The 19,536-nt window shown below is 36.2% G+C and overlaps 1 protein-coding gene and 1 long non-coding RNA gene across 10 annotated transcripts in view; both read left to right on the forward strand.

Moving 5' to 3' along the window:
* Positions 1-11,704, forward strand: part of ZMYM4 (zinc finger MYM-type containing 4) — a 128,142-nt gene extending 116,438 nt beyond the window's left edge. For 6 of the 8 annotated variants that reach the window (XM_019726487.3, XM_019726492.3, XM_074334375.2 and 3 more), the window contains 4 exons: positions 1,775-1,886; positions 3,410-3,658; positions 7,841-7,970; positions 8,840-9,198. In XM_019726487.3, the coding sequence (XP_019582046.3) occupies positions 1,775-1,886; positions 3,410-3,658; positions 7,841-7,970; positions 8,840-9,047 (699 nt within the window). In that variant the 3' untranslated portion in view covers positions 9,048-9,198. Of the gene's footprint in view, positions 1-1,774; positions 1,887-3,409; positions 3,659-7,840; positions 7,971-8,839 lie in introns of all 8 variants that reach the window. The other 2 variants (XM_019726488.3, XM_074334377.2) reach the window with 2 other exon arrangements.
* A 499-nt stretch (positions 11,705-12,203) lies between these two features.
* On the forward strand, positions 12,204-19,234 carry LOC148755674 (uncharacterized). 2 transcript variants are annotated; one of them, XR_016018605.1, is made up of 3 exons: positions 12,204-12,339; positions 12,592-12,699; positions 19,097-19,234. It is a non-coding gene; the product is annotated as an uncharacterized LOC148755674 (long non-coding RNA). The 2 variants fall into 2 exon arrangements; XR_016018606.1 differs by lacking the exon at positions 19,097-19,234 and adding an exon at positions 14,278-14,406.
* Positions 19,235-19,536: the final 302 nt, after the last annotated feature.

Raw genomic sequence — 19,536 nt, forward strand, 5'->3', positions numbered from 1 at the left:
ATCGGTAGATATCTTTGGGGAATATTACCATTTTAACAACATTTTCTTCAGATCCGTGAATACGAGATGTTTTTCTTAGATCTTTTTAAATGTCTCTCAGCAGTTTTTTATAGTTCTAAGTGTAAGTCATGTACCTCCTGGGTTTAATTTATTCTTAAGATTTTAATCTTTCTGATACTATTGTAAATGGAATTGTTTTCTTAGTTCCCTTTTGGATGGTCTATTGCAACTTATTTTCATGTTGTTTGTATCCTGCAACTTTACTGAATTCCTTTATTAGCTCTAATAACTGGGTTTTTTTGTTGTTGTTTTTTTGGATTCTGTATATAGGATCATGTCATCTGCAAATACAGATAGTTTTACTTCTTTCCTTTTTGAATGCTTCTTATTTATTTTTCTTGTCTGATCATTTTGGTTAGAACTTCCCAGTACAATGTTGAATAGAAGTGGCAAGAATAGGCATTTTTGTCTTGTTCCTGATCTAAGGAGGAAGTGATTCAAAAAAAGAAATGTATTTTATATGTACTCATATATTTGAGTAAATGTACAAAATTCAACTCTGTGTTTAAAAAGGAATTTTTTTAAAGATTGAAATATTGCTGAATGACAATTGTAGTTGCCTTTGTGTAGTGAGTTTAAGTATGTTTTTCTTCCACTTTTTCTATATTTTAAACTTTTTCCACAATGAGGATATATTTTTAAGTTGGAAAAATAACTTTATTAAAAGAAGAATACTTTTCAACAACAAAACTGTAATATGGCAATATATTTATAAATTGCCTTTGAAGAGACCTATATGAATGTACATTGAAATGGTGTTTAATTTTTATTAGCCGGAATAAATTTAAGTGGAAATAAAAAATTTCTCCAAGTCATACACTGATAGAAAAGCAGAAAACCAAGGTAACCATAGATTAATAAATTTAAAATACCAAATCTAAAAATATCAAAAGCGTTTTAGCATGTAATTATACACTACCTTGTGTTGCTTTATAAATGCTCATTGTATTTCCCTGAGTGATTTTATCTGGCCTGACCTGCACCCTTAAGATGTTTTTTTAAGCAGTACTTTACCCAAGCTGTTGCTTGTTTCCCATCCTGTGATCTGGTTCTTGATGGTTCTAATTAGCATAGTTTTACATCCTACAATTTATTAGACTTGAACTTTTGAACGTTATGTTGTGGGGCAGAGTTGAGAGCTGTGATTAGAAGACTCCAAATAAGTAGTTTTTGAATTTGGGTATCCTCAGGTCACCTGACACCAGCTAACTGTATTATTTCAGGAAGTGATCTTGTAACTAGGCTAAAAAAACAAAAACTTCTGGGAGCACATCTGCACACATACTGTGAATTAGAAAAATGATTTGAAAAGTACAAATTAGGACCAATTATAAGTATATCAGTTTCATGAACTGAATAAAGTTACTTATTTATTATAATTTTTCTGTATCATCCATGTTTTAAAAAGGAAATAGGAAACTTTACTTTGCAAGCTCAGTGCTCGAGGTAATGTTAATTCATGTGAAAGGGATCTTTAGCTTGAATCCTAGTATTTTTAACATGTATCCTTAAAATGGTTCATAATATTGTAAGGACAAAGATTAAGGGTGAACTATATCCCTTAAAATAATCTTTTAAAAAATTTTTAATATTTTAAAAATTAAATTTATTGGGTGACATTGGTTAATAACATTATATAAGTTTCACTTAAAACAATCTTTAAAAAAACTTGTTTTCTTTGTATCAACATGTTTCCATTTTTTTTCTCTTGTAGTACCTGTTTGAAAATGGTAGAATAGATAACATTTTTACAGAGCCCTATTCCAGATTTATGATTGAACTTACCAAACTCTTGAAAATATGGGAACCTACAATACTTCCTAATGGTAGGATGATTGTTTCTTATTTTGATTGTTTTTATGATATCCCTTCTTAAATTGCTTAAGTTGTATGATTATCTTTTTTTAAGTTGTTCATTTTCTATTTCTGTCCTAATTTTAATATATTTGGACTTTTGAGGATAAAGTCTGGTTTATTACTGGTTATTTTAATAAAACTATAATGGCCAAAGAATGCATGTTGTTGAAAATACTAACTTGAAAATAAAAAAACTGGAGGTTGCATTTATATTTTTAGAAACTGTTGTTTGATCTGGTAGTGTTGGTAAAGTTGCACATTGTACCAGTAACTGCCACATATTCTACTTTTAGACTCTGCCTGTTAGCAGTGGACCTTTTTCAATTGTTTATAAAAAGTATCCTAAACTGGTTGTTGAGAGTTAAGTCCTCGTCCTTGAATTGTCTTGGACCATAGTCGTTGGACAAGTCCCTAATTCCCTCCTGTTATCAGGCGCCATTGCTGTGAATGGAGAGGTTGCCTGGGGTGCTCTGAGATTTGTGCTCCTCTCTGTCGGGCTGCAGAGCACCTTTGAAGTATCCTGATTGACATGGTGGCTTCATGCATTTAGCATTCAAAGAGGAGGCTAGGGACATAGATTTGGAAGCAATACATTCATGTTTGTGGATAGTCAGTCTCCTAAGATGAGAATGCAGAATCAGCAGCAAAGAGGACTGGGGAGAGAACATGAGAAAAGACCTTAAAAAAAATAAATAAATAAAAGACCTGCATTTAAGGGATAGCTAGAGGAAGGTGCATTTAAAGGTATACTATTTTAATTCTTCTGCAAGACCTCTTCTTTTCAAGAAAAGCCCAGATATGTCATCATGAAGTAATTGCTCTTAATGTAAATTTAAAATAAGAAATGGTGGGCGGAAGGAAGGGCACAATCTGCTTTCTAATGATCGAAGCTATTATAAATAAAACTGAACCAGTTAAGCATAATGAACTCAAACAGGAGTCTGCAAAGTGGCCCCTGGGCCACATCTGGCCTGCTGCCCTTTTTGTATATAATCCATGAGCTAAAAGTAGTTTTTACATTTTAAATAGTTTGGGGGAAAAATCTAAAGAGGAATATTTTGTGGCATGTGGAAATTACATGAAATTCAAATTTGTGTCTATAAAAAAATTTTATTGGTATGTTATAGCAACATCTATTTATGTATTGTCTGTGGCTCTTATCTTCTACAACAACAATGTTGTTCAGAGCCTATATGGCCCACAGTGCTTAAAATGTTTACCATCTGGCTCTTTACAGAAAAAGTTTGCCAACCCATGGTCTAAAATAACAATAGATTAAAACTGTTTCATGAGGATGCTCAGTGTCTGCTTCAGTGCACTTGTCTCCCCTTTTCTTTGCGGTGCCTTTTCTGTTTTTCTGTCTAATGAAGAGGGAAAAGGAGAGGAACAATCAGTCTTCTCCTTGATGGCTTCGAGTCTAAGAGTTTGAGACATTTGTCTTATGTAGCAGGAGCTTAGTACTGTTTTTCTTTTACCCCTTTCCTCTGTCCAGGTTACATGTTCTCTCGCATTGAAGAAGAACATTTGTGGGAGTGCAAACAGCTGGGCGCTTACTCACCAATCGTCCTCTTGAACACCCTCCTTTTCTTCAATACCAAATACTTTCAACTAAAGAATGTTACTGAGCACTTGAAGCTTTCCTTTGCCCACGTGATGAGACGGACCAGGATTTTGAAGTACAGTACCAAGATGACATATCTGAGGTTCTTCCCACCTTTACAAAAGCCAGAGTCAGAACCAGGTGTGTGGTGGAATTCGTAAGATTTCTGTTGAAATCTTAACTAGTGTTCAAATACAAACTAATTGCAGAATGGTCATTGTAAATTCTAGACGTGGAAGAGTGTAGCTTTAGTTTAACACTTAAATGCTTTTCTTTATTGTCAGGGCTAGGTTCAAGGTTTTTCTCAAAATGAGAGGAATCACTTGCTTCAGTATACTTTTATTAGCGTTTAAGTTAGAAATTCTGATTTCAGTGCCTAGGGTAGAGCCCAAGTAATCTTTATTTTAAAACTTCCCTAGGAATTTAAATATACAGCCAAGGTTGAGAATCACTGATGTAGAGGCAACAGATGGGTCAGTTGCTAGTTAAAAGGAATCTGCTTATTTTTTTCTTTTTAAGATATTTATTAAAATGTAGCTAACATACAATATTATATTAGTTTCAGGTGTACACTATAGTTATTCATTACTTATATACATAAAGGAGTGATAACCATGATAAGTCCAGCAACCATCTGACACTATACCACGCTATCACAATATTATTGACTATATTCCCCATGCTGTATATTACATCCCCATGACCTACTTGTTTTATACCTGGAAATTTGAACTTCTTATTCCCCTTCACCTTTCCACTCCCCTTTTTAATTTTTCAATTACAGTTGACATTCAGTATTATTATATGTTAATTTCAGGTGTATAGCAGAGTGGTTAGACATTTATATAACTTAAGTGATCCCCCTGACAAGTCTGGTAGCCACCTGGCACTATGCATAGTTATTACCATATTATTAACTATATTCTCTATGCTTTACATCCCCATGATTATTTCGTAATTACCAATTTGTACTTCCTAATCCTTTCACCTTTTCCACCCTGCCTCCGAACCCCCTCCCATCTGTTACCCCAACAAATCTAGTATCCATCTGATACTATACATAGTTATTACAGTATTATTGAATATATTCCTTATGCTATACCCTACATCCCTATGACTGCTGTGTAACAACCAGTTTGTACTTCTTAATCCCTTCTCCTTTTCCACTTACCCCAAACCTCTTCCCATCTAGCAACCATCAAAATGTTCTCTGTACCTGTGAGTCTGTTTCTGTTTCTGTTTTGTTTGTTTATTTTGTTCTTTAGATTCCACATAGAAGTGAAATCACATTGCATCTGTCTTTCACTGTCTGATATACTCCACTCAGCATAATATCTTCTAGGTCCATCCATGCTGCCACAGATAACAAGCAACCTTTTCCTTACAGGGCCGAGCAATATCCCATTGTATATATGTACCACCTCCTCTTTATCCATTCATCCGTCCACAGACACCCAGGCTGCCTCCACATCTTGGCCATTGTAAACAATGCTGCAATGAACATAAGGATGCACACACCCCCTCGAAGTAGTGTTTTGGATTTCTTCAGATAAATACCCAGAAGTTGGAATACTGGGTCCTTCTTTGTTTCTTGTTATAGCCTTTGATGTAAAGTCTGTTTTGTCTGGTATAAGTATTGCTACTCTAGCTTTTTATTCCTTTTCTTTCCATTTTCATAAATTACTTTTTTTCAGCCCTTTCAGTCTTTTGTATCTTTCGATCTGAGGTGAATAGTCTTTGTAGGCAACATGTGTAAGGGTCTAGTTTTCATAACCATTTAGCCATCCCATCTTTTTATAGGAGCATTTAATCCATTTACATTGAAAGTAATCATTGATAGAGATGTAGTTATTGCCATATTATTATTCATATTTTTTATCTTATCCTTTTTATTTTTTTTCATCTTAAGTCCCTCTAAGATTCCTTGTAATTCTTATTTGGTGTTGTTGAACTCCTTTAGCTTTCTCTTGTCTCAGAAGCTCTTTCTTGATCTGTTCTTCCATTGTAAATGATAACTTTGCTGGGTAGAGTAATCTTGGTTGTAGGTCCTTGCTTTTCATCTCTATTTCATGCCAGTCCCTTCTGGCCTGCAAAGTTTCTGTTGAAAAAGCAGCTGACAATCTTATGGGGGCTCCCTTTTAGATAACAAACTGCTTTTCTCTTGCTGCTTTTAAGAGTCTTTGTCTCTTTAACCTTTGCCATTCTAATTATAATGTGTCTTGGTGGGGCCTGTTTGGGTTCATTTTGTTTTGGACTCTCTGTGCTTCCTGGACTTGTATGTTTATTTCCTTCACCAGGTGAGGGAAGTTTTCCATCATTATTTCTTCAGATAAGTTTTCAATTCCTTGTTCTCTCTCTTTTCCTTCTATTACCCATATGATGTGAATGTTGGTACACTTGATACTGTCCCAGAGGCCCCTTAAACTATCCTCCTTTTTTTGGATTCTTTTTTCTTTTTGCTGTTCTGTTTTGGGTGTTTTCTGCTACCTTATCTTTTAAATCGCTGATTCAATCCTCTGCTTCATCTAATTTACTGTTGATTCCTTTAATGTATTCTTAATTTTAGTCATTGTATTCTTTACTTCTGACTAATTCTTTTTTATGTTTGCTATCTCTTTGTTGAAGTTCTCCCTGAGATCATTGAACATCCTTATAATCAGTGTTTTGAGCTCTGCATCTGGTAGATTGGTTGTCTCCATTTTGTTTAGTTCTTTTTCTGGAGCTTTGTTCTGTTCTTTTATTTGAGACATGCTTCTTTATGTCCCCTGCATAACTTTTAAATCTACTGTTTCTAAATTTTATTTTTTTTTACCAAAGCACCTCTTTTTCATTAACATTAGTTGTCAAATTCTGAAGGAACTTAAAAGGTGGCCTAGAGTTTACTGCTTTTGTACAAAGTAGAATAATATCAACAGTGACAATTTTATTAAAAGATTTATGGTCTTGCATTCCAAAAACAGCCTATTAAATAATATTTTGTTTTTAATGTTTGAAAAATCGCTATTGTTATAGAAATCGAAATTAAATTTATTGATTTTGACCAAAATAGTAAGTTCTGAAATTCCCAAAATCAAGTTATTGCCTCCTTGGTATAAGAGTGAAATATATTTTTTGAATCCGAGCATTTAAAATTACTGAAACTAAAATCTTAAAGAATAATTATGGTGTTAACTTTTTTCTCAATTGCAACTTTACTTTGAAAAATGCTGGGTGGGAGATGAGGGTAAGGGGGATCGAATATATAGTGATGGAAAGAGAACTGACTCTGGGTGATGAACACACAATGGGATTTATAGATGATGTAATACAGAATTGTACACCTGAAATCTATGTAATTTTACTAACAATTGTCACCCCAATAAATTTAATTAAAAAATATATATATATAGAAAAAAAAAAGCTAAGATTATTTTGCTTTTTCACCACGTGTTTGTCCTGTTTCCTTCGATCTATTCATATATAGTTCACTTTGTGTTAATATTCACTAGGGGAGAGAGAGGCAATTGGGTAACATTTCCCTGTTTTCTGATTAGGTGCTTGACAAAATTGGTAATAAATTCAGCTTCTTTCTGAATGAGTAACTAACAAAGTCTTTCTGTTTAGGTAGCCTCTGAATAGACAATTGGGGTGAATTTTGATTAAGTAATAATTAATGCAGGAAGGTGGGGAAGGTTCTGTGCCAGTGGTTAAGAGCAGCTGTCAGAACAGAAGAAGAAAACCTTTTTCCTCAGGTTCTCAGATCCACCTACTCTTCTCTTGCAGTGTGAATGGAGAAAGTGGGAAAGAAATAGCCCACTTTCCATGTCTTCACCCTTGGCCTCTGCAAAATTCTGTTGGTGAAAAAGGGTTTGCTCTTTTCTTACCAAATGCCCACTTTACTGAGAATTTCTTTTCCCAACAAAGATTCCATTTCTCATAATACTAGAACAAAAGAAATTCGAAGAAATGCCCAGTAGGCACTGGTGCCCCATAGTAGAAATATTTTCACATAAAGAGGTGACAACTTCTATCTCTGTGTCTACCATAGGAGAAGAGTATGTGAAACCCTGAAGAACCCTATACCTAAGAAAATCTAACCAAGTCAGGCTCAGAAGTGAGACGTACTCTCCAGCACCCCAGTTTGGTGTGTAGGGGAACATAACGTGTACAATTTTGTACAGTTAAGTGCTGTTAACCCAGCACTTAAAATAATATCTCACACCTCCACCTCCATAGGTGCTCAATATTTGTTGAATGCGTAAGTGAAAGAAAGGGGTAGGGACTGATAGTTCTGACTGGAAGCAAAGCAAAAATAATCTTCTGATTCTTATTTCCTGCCTCAAGATAAACTAACTGTTGGCAAAAGGAAGCGAAATGAAGATGGTGAGGTTCCAGTGGGTGTGGAGATGGCAGAGAATACTGACAACCCACTCAGATGTCCAGTTCGACTTTATGAGTTTTACCTGTCAAAATGGTGAGTGAACTTCCTGGGAACTGCATATATAGGTAGCATACTTCAAAAAGTAGTTAACGTATTTTGGATTTCAGAGGCTTGAATATCAGAAATGTAGCTCGTCTGTGACCAAAGTCAAAATCTAAAGACAAAGATTTGCCTCTAATTTCATTATTTCTCCATTTTCAAATCAGCCTGGATATTGAACGAAGAGACAAATTGCTTTATTTTGATAATCTTTTCCCCCAAAATCTCTTTAAAAGGAAGAATAAGAATCCCTGCCATTGTTTGATCTTTATACTGTTGCTCAACCTTTATGTGATATCTAAACTGCTGTGATTTTATTATTTATATAGAAAAGATATTTAAAGAGGTTATACTGCTAAACCTATAAATAGAAAAACTATTTTTGAGGAATTCAAAAAATTTGAGTGGTCCTTTTCTTACAGAAACTGTGACTTTAGAATTGTGAGATCCACACCGAAGCACTTTATTCTCAAAGAACTATAATAACTGGGTTTGCCCTTTGATACTGTGTATTGAGTGCTCCTAGGGTTCATTCCAGGATAATGGGTGCTGAGGATATGTGGTTCTAGCCATAGTGACACATGTGAGTTGAATTTTTGTTGCTGTTAATGTTTTAAGTACTAAAGTTTGTGAAGTATTTACACTTTGTCTTGTATTAACATTATACTCACTTCCAATCCAGTGTGATTTCTTGAATGTGGGAGGAAAATGCCTGGAAACTTATTTATCTCTGTGGGTACATTGCTTATCTATGACATTGGTCACAGTAGGGAGAGGTTGAGAGCCATTACATTAGAGTAGTTATGTATTTCCTGTACTCTCTGATCCCCAATTTTCTTTTTTCTTTTTTCCCCTATGGATAGTTCTGAAAGTGTGAAGCAGAGGAATGATGTGTTTTACCTTCAGCCCGAGCGCTCCTGTGTTCCGAATAGCCCCATGTGGTACTCCACATTCCCGATAGACCCTGGGACCCTGGACACCATGTTAACACGTATTCTCATGGTGAGGGAGGTACACGAAGAACTTGCCAAAGCCAAATCTGAAGACTCTGATGTTGAATTATCAGATTAAAGCAGAAGTGGGGTTCCTATTTTCATACACATTGGTATGCACCAAACTGTGAATGCATCCAGCTTTGGAAAACGATGTATAAGTCCAAGTCCTCTTGACTTGATAGTAAGATAATGGAAACCAGACGACTCGTGAACCACAGTGTGGATGTACAAATGAAAATTGAAGGAAAGAATATGAACTGAGAAATGTTCTTTGGCAGTGATACAGTTATTAGACATCTTCAGAATGACTAACCAATTTCTCTGAGTGGTGCATAATCTTATTTTGTTTGGGAATAACAAATTGTGGAATATTTTTAAGGAAAACTGTTGTATAAAACTCTACCATAGTAACCTTAGACGTTAGAGAGGTAGCTTTGGAGTGAAACCTTGGCTGCAATAGGCTACGTGAGCAAGCCCTATCTAAAAGTCAGGGGACGAATCAGTACAGAGCTAAGAGTCACATCAGGTGAGGACTTGGGACCCAGACTTGAAGACCCAATAAAATTACTCAACTTTTTTTTACAAGGTAGAGAGTAAAGTGGTCTTGATTTTGATTTTCACTGCCAAGCCAGTTCTGTGAAGGATAGAAGCCTCTGGTGCTTTTGCCATGGGCCCCTCACATCAGGGAAAAAGGCCTTCACTGTTGTTCACACAGTAATGTGTCCCTTTTACTTTCTGGGTCTAGCCTTCTCAGCTGTGGGTCTGGATGTGGGCAAATTAAGGTAAAGGGGCTGAAACTCTGCAAACTGGTTATGCACACAGAAAATCTGTGGAGCCCATTGGATCCCAAGTGTCTTGAAATGTTTCTAGAAAACCCACTAAAATGCCCACTTCTCTGGGTGTCAGCCTTTGTTGCTGCTGTCTCATAGCATGAGCTGTGGTACACAGAAATGGGGGTTCTTTTGTTTTCATTTTATCCCCAAATGGCAGCTTTTCTCCCATTGTTTTATCTTCCTATTTCCTCAATGATTCCTCTTATTTTGTCTTTTGCACCAGTTTCTGGAGGCCCTTGTCATTTCAAAGAGAATAATCTCTCTCCTTACTCTGGCAAACCTGTGGGTGTTTCCACAAAAACACAGTATTACTTCAGCTATCAGAATTATGGTAGAAAAGATCCTAGTATGTTCCTATATTGAGCATTTGGAAGATGACCTTGTCCTAAGAAACTTGAAAATAGGGATTCTGGGGTTAAGATACAAAGACGTTGACTGTCTTGCATATCCACAAGCAGGTTTTCTTATAGCATTATTCCAAACTCTAGCTGTGTTAGTGGTTCTATGAGGAATGCAAGTCATAGGTGTGTTTGACATATCGATCCATCTCCCTCATCTCCATTCTCAGTTTCTTCCCTGCAAAATTTTGAATCAGAGCTTTTATGATGTTGGCTAATCACAGAACTTCTTTAGCAGAGGTTAATTTGACCCTGTAATAAAATTAGAGAAGTCCAAAATGCCTCTTAGAAATTTGAACCTTGAAAGACTTTTCACTATGTCCCATTTTTTGATGGGAGTTGCAGGTGTTTTTTTGTTTTTGTTTTTTAAATGAAAGTCATTTAACTACAATAAAAATTTAAAAATAGGCCTTTTGACATTGTGTACTTGATGGTTCTGTCCCTCTGCCTGTAACAAATTTTGTTTTTGTTACTGAGAACTGTGTGAAAGAAGTAAATCTGCCCCAATTCTGTATGATTAATCCCATCTGTGTTTGTCATTTCTGATCAGAAAACTTACTTCCAGATCTTGTTTGATGTGGAGGAAAAACAATTGGATTGTCTCATAAGTCTGCCAATAAACTGTCCAGAAACTTCAGGTGTAATAGTCCCCACTATATGAACTTTATGGTTTGTATAAACACTAACATTTCCCCTTTTGTAGTTGTATGAAAAACAAATATTCTTGGCACAGTAGATAAATTGTTATACAACACCAGAGAGAAAAAGAATCTGTATGTTTTAATTGAGAACAGCCAATACCCAGGTAAATGACTGTATCGGAATTTTAATTGCATGTTAGTACGCAGAGTTTTCCAGACCCTAAATTAATTCGTAAAAAAAATTATTCATCATTCCTCATAAACATAGCTGTTGATACGTGTGTCCAATTATTTGCTTTAAAAATTTTTATTAAAATTATGTAACATTACATTTTTTTCCCAGGGGAGGAAAAAAAACATCAAACAAACAAGAGAAACATCTAAATTATCCTTTCTGTTCTTTTTTGTTTTTTAACCACTTTTGGGTTTTCCCCTTGCAGAAACCACAGAAATATTCCCTTAGAATAAAATAGTATATTTGTATTTGATGGGTGAGTTATTCTTTTTCTTTGTCTTGAAAGAATTTTAAATATTTTTTTCTGTTTGACCCTATTGGTATGACCCAACAGATGGTATATAACAGAGAGCAAGCAGTTTTCAGAAAATAAATTGTTTGGTTATTTACTCGGTCCAGTAAATATATTGTTTCATTACAGTCTTTTCCGTTGTTTTCTTTCTTCCATCAAAAGACTTGTTCCCATTTTTAGTTTATTAACTATATTCAAAGCCCTAAAAGCTAGAAATATCAGGTATAATGTATGTATTTCATTTCACACAAACGTTTTGAAATTAACAAAATTTGCATCCATTTACCTTGAATGATTTCATTTTGAAATTGTGAGATTAAAGAATATATCCATTTTTAAGTGTATATACATTTTTAATTTGGGAATGTGAGACTAAATGGCATTTTCCTTATATTCTAGAGCTATCTTTATATTGTACAACATACCTTCAAATTCCATATAAACTGTTTATATATCCACCTGCCCTGCAGCATTCCAAATTTTATAAACCAGCAGTTTCCCCAAAAAGTCTAAAGTAAAACAAATTTTTGTAAATGCATCCCAGTTTTCTATTAAATTCAGAATTTTCCATGCAAATAGAAAGGTTCCCTGTGGTACAAAGATGAAATTTTAGGAAATAATTAAGCAATAATATCCCCAGTTCCTCTCATCTATCATCATCATACGTTATTATCGTCATTGAAAAAGTAATAAGAGGCATTGTTACAGAGTGGGAAGATCGAGGTCTTGGAGCCTAGTCTTTCCTCTTAATGGTTGTATAGCTTTAGGTAAATTACTTCTCTGTGCCTCAGTTTTCTCATTCAGTGGGGTAATAATAACTTTTATAAGTTGTGCTTGGTACATAGTGGGATTTCAAATATAAAGTAAAGATATATGTACCCCATTGTTCATTGCAGCATTATTCATAATAGCCAAGACATGGAAACAGTCTAAGCGTCTTTTGACAGATGATTGGATAAAGAAGATGAGGTATATATATACCATGGAATGCTACTCAGCCATATTTTAATAAAAAGTAGAATGTATTACCTTTTAAACAGGTAGAAGAAAATTGTCCATTGCTACTCAATGGAAAGCAAGGGGGGAGGAGGTAGTTAAGTAGAATTTGTGAAATAACAGCAGAAATAAGCTCTAAGTTAAAATGAATGTAAGCGTTTTAAATTTAACCGAAGACAGACTCTTACCCTTCTTTTTCATTTTCACTTGCCCTTCCCTGCATAGAGACATTAGTGTTTGAGGAAGTAAATGCGTGGAGGAATTGGTGTGCCGGAGCTCATGGATGCCCACTGGTGAGAGTTGCCACAGTGAAACAGCCCAGCAGCAGAGCAAGTGAGGCAGTGGGTGGCTGGAATGGTTAGGAGACTAACTACGAAGTGTGATCAAACAATACGGGAATGTTTAAATTAAAAAAAAAAATTATTACAGTAAAAGACACATTACCCCCGCAAAATACTCCCCCTCGCTTCTAACACACTTATCCCATGATTCTTGCCACTTCCTGAAGCAGTTCTGGATGTCCTCTTTTGTGAGTGTCTTCAGTTGCGCTGTTGTGTCTGTCTTGGTGTCCTGAATTGATTCAAAATGTTTACCTTTCATGGTCATTTTTACTTCGAGGAAGAGCCAGAAGTTGCATGGTGCCAGATCCAATAATTAAGGTGGATGAGGACCCACCATAATATTTTTATTTGACAGAAATTGCTGTATACCAGAAGCGATGTGTGACATGGAGCATTGTCGTGATGGAGGATGATTTACAACATACTTTAAAACACACCTTCTCTCAACCGTAGCTCGCACCCGACTGACTGCACCGAATAAGTTGAAACGTGTCACACACTGTTACTAAGATTCATCGTGCTGCTTCCCACATTGAAGATTCCTGCCTTTCTGTTGGATGGCTCTCGGCAGCAGTATTCACTGTATTTTTTGATCACACCTCGTACATTGTGCAAATAAGTGAAATAATTGAAAAATAAGTACATATATTGAAAATATTGGGAGTCACAATTCTTGTTGTTTGAGAAATGATTAACGAACATGAAAAGGGAAAACACTAAAAAGAACCCCGAGGTGTTGAATTGAAATCAGAAGAATTGATATCAGATAGATAGATAGACAGATAGATAGATAGATAGAGTTATATATAGTTGTATGAATATGTGTATATATTTATGGATCTATTCTATCCAATGACAGGGTATAGAAACAATTTTACCTTAGTAGCAATGAGCATACCAAGTACTAAGGCATTAGGGTTCAATGGCTGATTCCAGGACTGAGGCAGAAAGGTACAAAATAATCCTGAAACATCTTGTTTTGAGTAATTTAATGCTTAAAAAATGATAGGGATATGTTAGAAGGACATACGAGCCAGCCAGAAGAGGCTTCCCATTGGTCAAATCTAGGACACTTTGTGTATCAAAATAGAGTATCAGATTATAACCTAATGCATAAAATAGGAATTCGTGAGTCTATACTGATATAAATAAATGAGTAAAAATTTGAAAGATTCAGTATGAATTCTTTTAAAAATATCTAACGAGGGTAAGGGAAAATATTATCAGACAAATACTAACCAAGAAAAAGCTGGGGAAGCAATATTTATAGTACCTGATAAAACAATTCAGTGCAAAAAAAAAAAAGGATTATATGCTGATAAAAAATAACAATAAAAAAATGGAAATATCATGGATATTACTATACTCAAAACAGCCTGAAAAGAAAGTTTTGGACAAGAAAAGAGAGGATGGAAAACCCTTGAGTTAAAAAAGGAAATGGGAAAACAAAACACCTACAATGGGCTAATAAAATCATTATGTCTGAATCTAGGAACACAGCTAAAGCAGAACCGAGAGGGAAAAAGTATAGATTTAAAATCATTTTTCATTTTCATGAAATCATTTTCAGGAAACAAGATTAAGAATGAATGAAGCAATCATTCAATAAAGAGTGAACAATGGAGAAAAAAGAAAATAGTAATAAAATCAGAAATAAAAGTAAAAGAAGATATATATGGCCTTTATTATGTTGTTGAGGTACTTTCCTTCTATACCCATTTTATTGAGTGTTTTTTATTATAAATGGATGTATCTTTTCAAATGCTTTTTCTGCATCTGTTGATGATATGATCACATGGTTTTTATTTTGTTAATGTATATCACATTGATTTGCGGATGATGAACCATCCCTGGAATGAATCCAACTTGATTGTAATGTATGATCCTTTTAATATATTGTATTCAGTTTGCTAGTATTTTGTTTAGGATTTTTGCTCTTGTTCACCAGAGATACTGGCTTGTCATTTTTTTTTTTTTTTTTTTTTTGTCCTTGCCTGGGTTTAGTATCAGGGTAATGATGGCCTGATAAAATGTGTTAGGAAGTAATCCTTCTCTTCATCTTTTTGGAAGAGGTTGAGGAGGACTGGTATTAAATTTTCTTGGAATAATTGGTAGAATTCACCATAGAAGCCATCTGGTGCTGGACTTTTGTTTTTGGGGAGGTTTTTGATTACTGTTTCAATTTCCTTACTAGTGATCAGTCTATTCCAATTTCTGATGATTCAGTCTAGAAAGGTTGTATGATTCTAAGAATTTATCCATTTTTTTTAGGTTACCAAATTTGGTGGCATATAGCCTTTCATGGTATTCTTGTATAATCCTTTGTATTTGTGTGGTGTCCATTGTAACTTCTCATTCTTTCATTTATGAATTTATTTGAGTCTTTTTCCCTTAGTGAGTCTAGCCAGAGGTTTGTCAATTTTATTTATCTTTTCAGACAACCAGCTCTTTGTTTCATTAATTTTATCTACTTTTTTTTAAAAATTTATTGGGGTGACAATTGTTAGTAAAATGACATAGATTTCAGGTGTACAGTTCTGTATTACATCATCTATAAATCCCATTGTGTGTTCACCACCCAGAGTCAGTTCTCCTTCCATCACCATATATTTGATTACTTTTGCTTTCTATTTCATTTATTTCTGTTCTGATTTTTATTTCCTTCCTTCTACTGACTTTGGACTTTGTTCTTCCTTTTTCTAGTTCTTTAAGGTTAATGTTAGATTTATTTGATATTTTTCTTATTTCTTGAAGTAGGCTTGTAATGCTTTAAGCCTCTCTTAGTGCCACTTTTGCTACATCCCCAAAATTTTGGTATGTCGTATTTTCATTTTGTCTCTGCATATCTTTTGATCTCTTATTTCTTTGAACCAATGGTTGTTTAGTAGCATGTTGTTTAATCTCCGCATATTTGAGATTTTTCCAGCTTTTTTTTGTGGTTGGTTTCCAGTTTCATAACGTTTTTGTTAGAAAAGTGCTTATTGAGGACTAGTTTTGTGCCCCAACATGTGGGCTACCCATGAGATTTTTCCATGTGCACTTGAAAAGAATGTGTATTCTGTTGTTTGGGGAAGGAAAGTTCTATAAATGTCAACTAAGTACATTTGGTCTCACGTGTCATTTAAGGCTGATATTCCCTTACTGACTTTCTGCCTGAATGACGTATCTGTTGCTGTCATGGGGTACTCAGGTCCTCTACTAGGAGTGTATTTTTATCAGTTTCTCCCTTTATGTCTGTTAGTAATTCCTTTATGTATTTTGGTGCTCTCAGGTTGGGTGCATATATATTGATGTGTTGTCTTTATCATTATAAAATGGCCATCGTCGCTTGTTAACCATTTTTATCTTGGAATCTATTTCATCTAAGTCCTGCTACACCTGCTTTTCTCTGGATACCACTAGCTTGAAGTACCATCTTCTACCCCTTTACTTTGAGCCTGCGTTTGTTTTTGAAGCTGAGGTGAGTGTCCTGCAGGCACCATATAGTTAGGTTTTGTTTTTTAATCCATCCTGCTACTCTGCCTTTTGATTGGTGAGTTCAGTCTATTTATATTTAGCTTGATTAATCATATACGCATATGAGAATTTACTGTAGCCATTTTATCTTCTTCAATTTCTTTGTTCTTTCTTTCCCCTTGTTATGCTATCTGCTATTTTAGTTCAGCAGTTTTCTATGATTTTTTGCTCTATTTCCTCTTTTCTTATGATTTGAGTCTCAGCTCTGGATTTTGTTTTGTGATTACTATTAGGTTTGTGAAAATATTTCATATATACAATAATTTTTTTTCTTCTGATTGTCTCTTATCTTCATTCACCTATCCCCATTCAGTCATTTTCCTCCTCCTCCCCTTTTATGATTTTGTCATAAATTATCTCTTTTTATGTTGTGCGATCATTATAGTTATTTTTTAATGCTTGGATCCCTTTTACCGCCCCCCCTTAACCTTTATAAGTGTTTAATATCCTATTCTGAAGTAATTTCCACTTTCCTACTTTTATTTAAGTCATCTTACTCAAAGTTCTGTATACTTTTGTCTTTGTGTTTCCAGTAGAAGAGCTCCTTTAACAATTTTTGTAGTGCAGGTCTTGTGGTAAATTGTCAAGTTTTGTTTGGGAAAGCCTTTACTTCTCCTTCATATGTAAAGGATAACTTTGCTGGATATATTATCCTTTGCTGATGGTCCTCTCTTTGAATATTTTGAATATTTCCTTCTACTCTTTCCTGTCTTATGTTGTTTCTACTGTGAAATCTGATAATATAATGGGCTTTCCTTTGTAGGTTAGTCTTGTTTTCCCTTGGCTGGCTGCCTTGAGAATTCTTTGTCATTGACTTGACAATTTGAATAAAATGTGTCTTGGGGTTTTTTTTTGCATTGATGTAATTAGGTGTTTTGTTCACCTCCTCTGTTCTAAAGTCCAGTTCTTCCTTAGGCTTGGGAACTTTTCATCAATTTCTTTGAGTAGGCTCTCTGTTCCCTTCTCCCTCTCTTCTCCTTTTGGTATACTTACTCTCCTTATATTGCTTTCTAATGTAGTCAGATAGTTCTCATAGAAATCTTTCATTTTTTAAAATTCTTAGTTCTCTTTCTTCTTCCTCCTGGGTTATTTCTAGATTTCTGTCTTTGAGCTCGCTAATTCTACCATCTGGTCTGCTCTATTCCCAATACTCTCTAATGCATTCCTCGTCTTGAGTTCTTCAGCTCCAGAATTTATTTTTTAAATTTTTATTGGGGAATATTGGGGAACAGTGTGTTTCTCCAGGGCCCATCAGCTCCAAGTCATTGTCCTTCAGTCTAGTTGTGGAGGGCACAGCTCACTGGCCCATGTGCGAATTGAACCGGCGACCCTGTTGTTCAGAGCTCGCATTCTAACCAGCTGAGCCATCCTGCCGCCCCTTTCAGCTCCCAAATTTGTTTGGTTCTTTTTTATAGTTTCAGTCTCTTTGGTAAAGTACTCCTTTTGTTCATTAATTGTATTCCTGAGCTGATTGAACTGCTTTTCTCAGTTTTCTTGTGTATCACCGAGTGTCTTCATAAGTGCAATCTTGAAAATTCTATGTCATTTAAATCAGTCTTTCATGATTTTCAGTTTGGTTTCTGGAGACTTAATTTTCTTTCTGTGCTTCCAAGTTACATTGGTTGTTCATGGTATTTTGATGGTTTGTCTATGCATTTGAGGTAGTGAACTCTTTTCCTGTTTAGGTACTGTTTTGCTCTCAACAATTCAGCAGGTTGATAAGTAGAATACTTTCATTTTTTAGTAGATGGTGTTATAGTAAAAGTTTTCTTTTATCTGCACTATTTGCGTCTCTGGGATCACAGAGCAGCATTGCTTCTGTTTAAGGAAAATGCTGTATACCCACTGGGATGGTTGGTGTCCCATCTGTGACCAGCTCACCTGTGTTACGGGGTACCCCCACTGTGGTGGGGGAATGTGGCAGGTGGTGAACTAGTTTTGCAAGCTTCCAGAGCTACCTCCTTTTTACTAATGACCGCCGCCCTCGCTGTTTTGGGGGACATCTCTACTACCTGTACCGAGCTGCGCGGAGCTAGGTGGGGCAAGGGAGGCACAATTTCAAAGCTCCTCTCTGGCTGCAGTGGCTGTCAGCCTCGCTGTGCTGCTTAGGACAGCAGACATCCCGTGTGACTGTTGTGGAGGCCTGAGCTGAGAGGCATCATTGTCAACCCTGGTAACGTACTGATGCCTGTCACCAAAGAAGAGCCTGGGCACATAATGTTAACGGTAGTTTTTTAAAAACTGCGTTGGCTAGCACAGAACGTTTCTCTCTCTCATAACAATCCAACAGCCATTCTGGTAGGGCACCTCTCTTCTGATGGTGTTTCAGCGGCAAGGCTCCCTCCATCTTGTGTCTCTATCATGGCCTCAGAGTCCCGAGCACGCCTTTGCTCTAGTCAGCAGATGGAGGAAGGGAGCGAGTCACACAGAAATTTTTGGCAGGTCAGGGCTGAAGATGGAACACCTCTCTTCTGCCCATGTTGTGCATTAGGCTGGAGATGTGAGCTGTGTGTCCTGGAAATGGACCCTGGTTTGGTGAAGGATTGAGCTCTGCCACAGCCAAGTTCAAGGGCCTCTGCCTGTGGTAATTAAGTGGTACTGGGTGTCTGAGAACTTTGTCCCTTTGTCTTCCCAAGCCCAACTGGTTTGCAAGTCTTTTGGAGCTGAGCTACTCAGGCTGGTTTCCCCCTTTGCCGAGGGCATGGTATGGCTATACAAATCTGAGGCACTGATGAAAGATCAGTTAAATATTAAAATATCAAAATATCTGGGGTGTGGGTTCCTGGTATATATAGGGGCCCTTAAGCCAGTCAACACAAATTCCACAGAAGAGTCAAGGGCCTGATCCATGCTCCTCACACTCTCTTTTCCAGGGGCTGATGGCCTGACTGCACGCACCTTCTTTCCATACCTGTTTTCAGAGAGCAGCTCTCACTGTATGACCACCTTCAGCTCCTTCCACTTATCAGATGGGCGAAAGGGACGCTGGAAGAACAAGATCAGTCTCTCCCCAAGCAGGAAAGCCAAGGTTGCAGCCTTCCAGCCCTAGGGGTTTTGAGTTTTGCTTCCTGGTGAGTTTCCTCTATGCACACACTACCTAGTGGGGTTTCAGAAATGCAAGGATGCCCTCTATGCCCTCTATTGGCCTTTCTTCTGGCCATTCTAGAAAGGGCCCACACCTTGGGCATTAGGACACTGGGGTTTGGGGTGGGCCCTTTTTGTGTTAACAAAAGGTAAGAAAGGACAGCAAACTCCCCTCCCTGAAAGCCCAGGGGAACAGCTGGCCGGCAGAGGCCAGAAGTGACGCACTCCT

Source organism: Rhinolophus sinicus, chromosome 14, assembly GCF_057876585.1.
Source record: "Rhinolophus sinicus isolate RSI-liver-muscle chromosome 14, RSI-T2T, whole genome shotgun sequence".
NCBI classification, from domain to species: domain Eukaryota; kingdom Metazoa; phylum Chordata; class Mammalia; order Chiroptera; family Rhinolophidae; genus Rhinolophus; species Rhinolophus sinicus.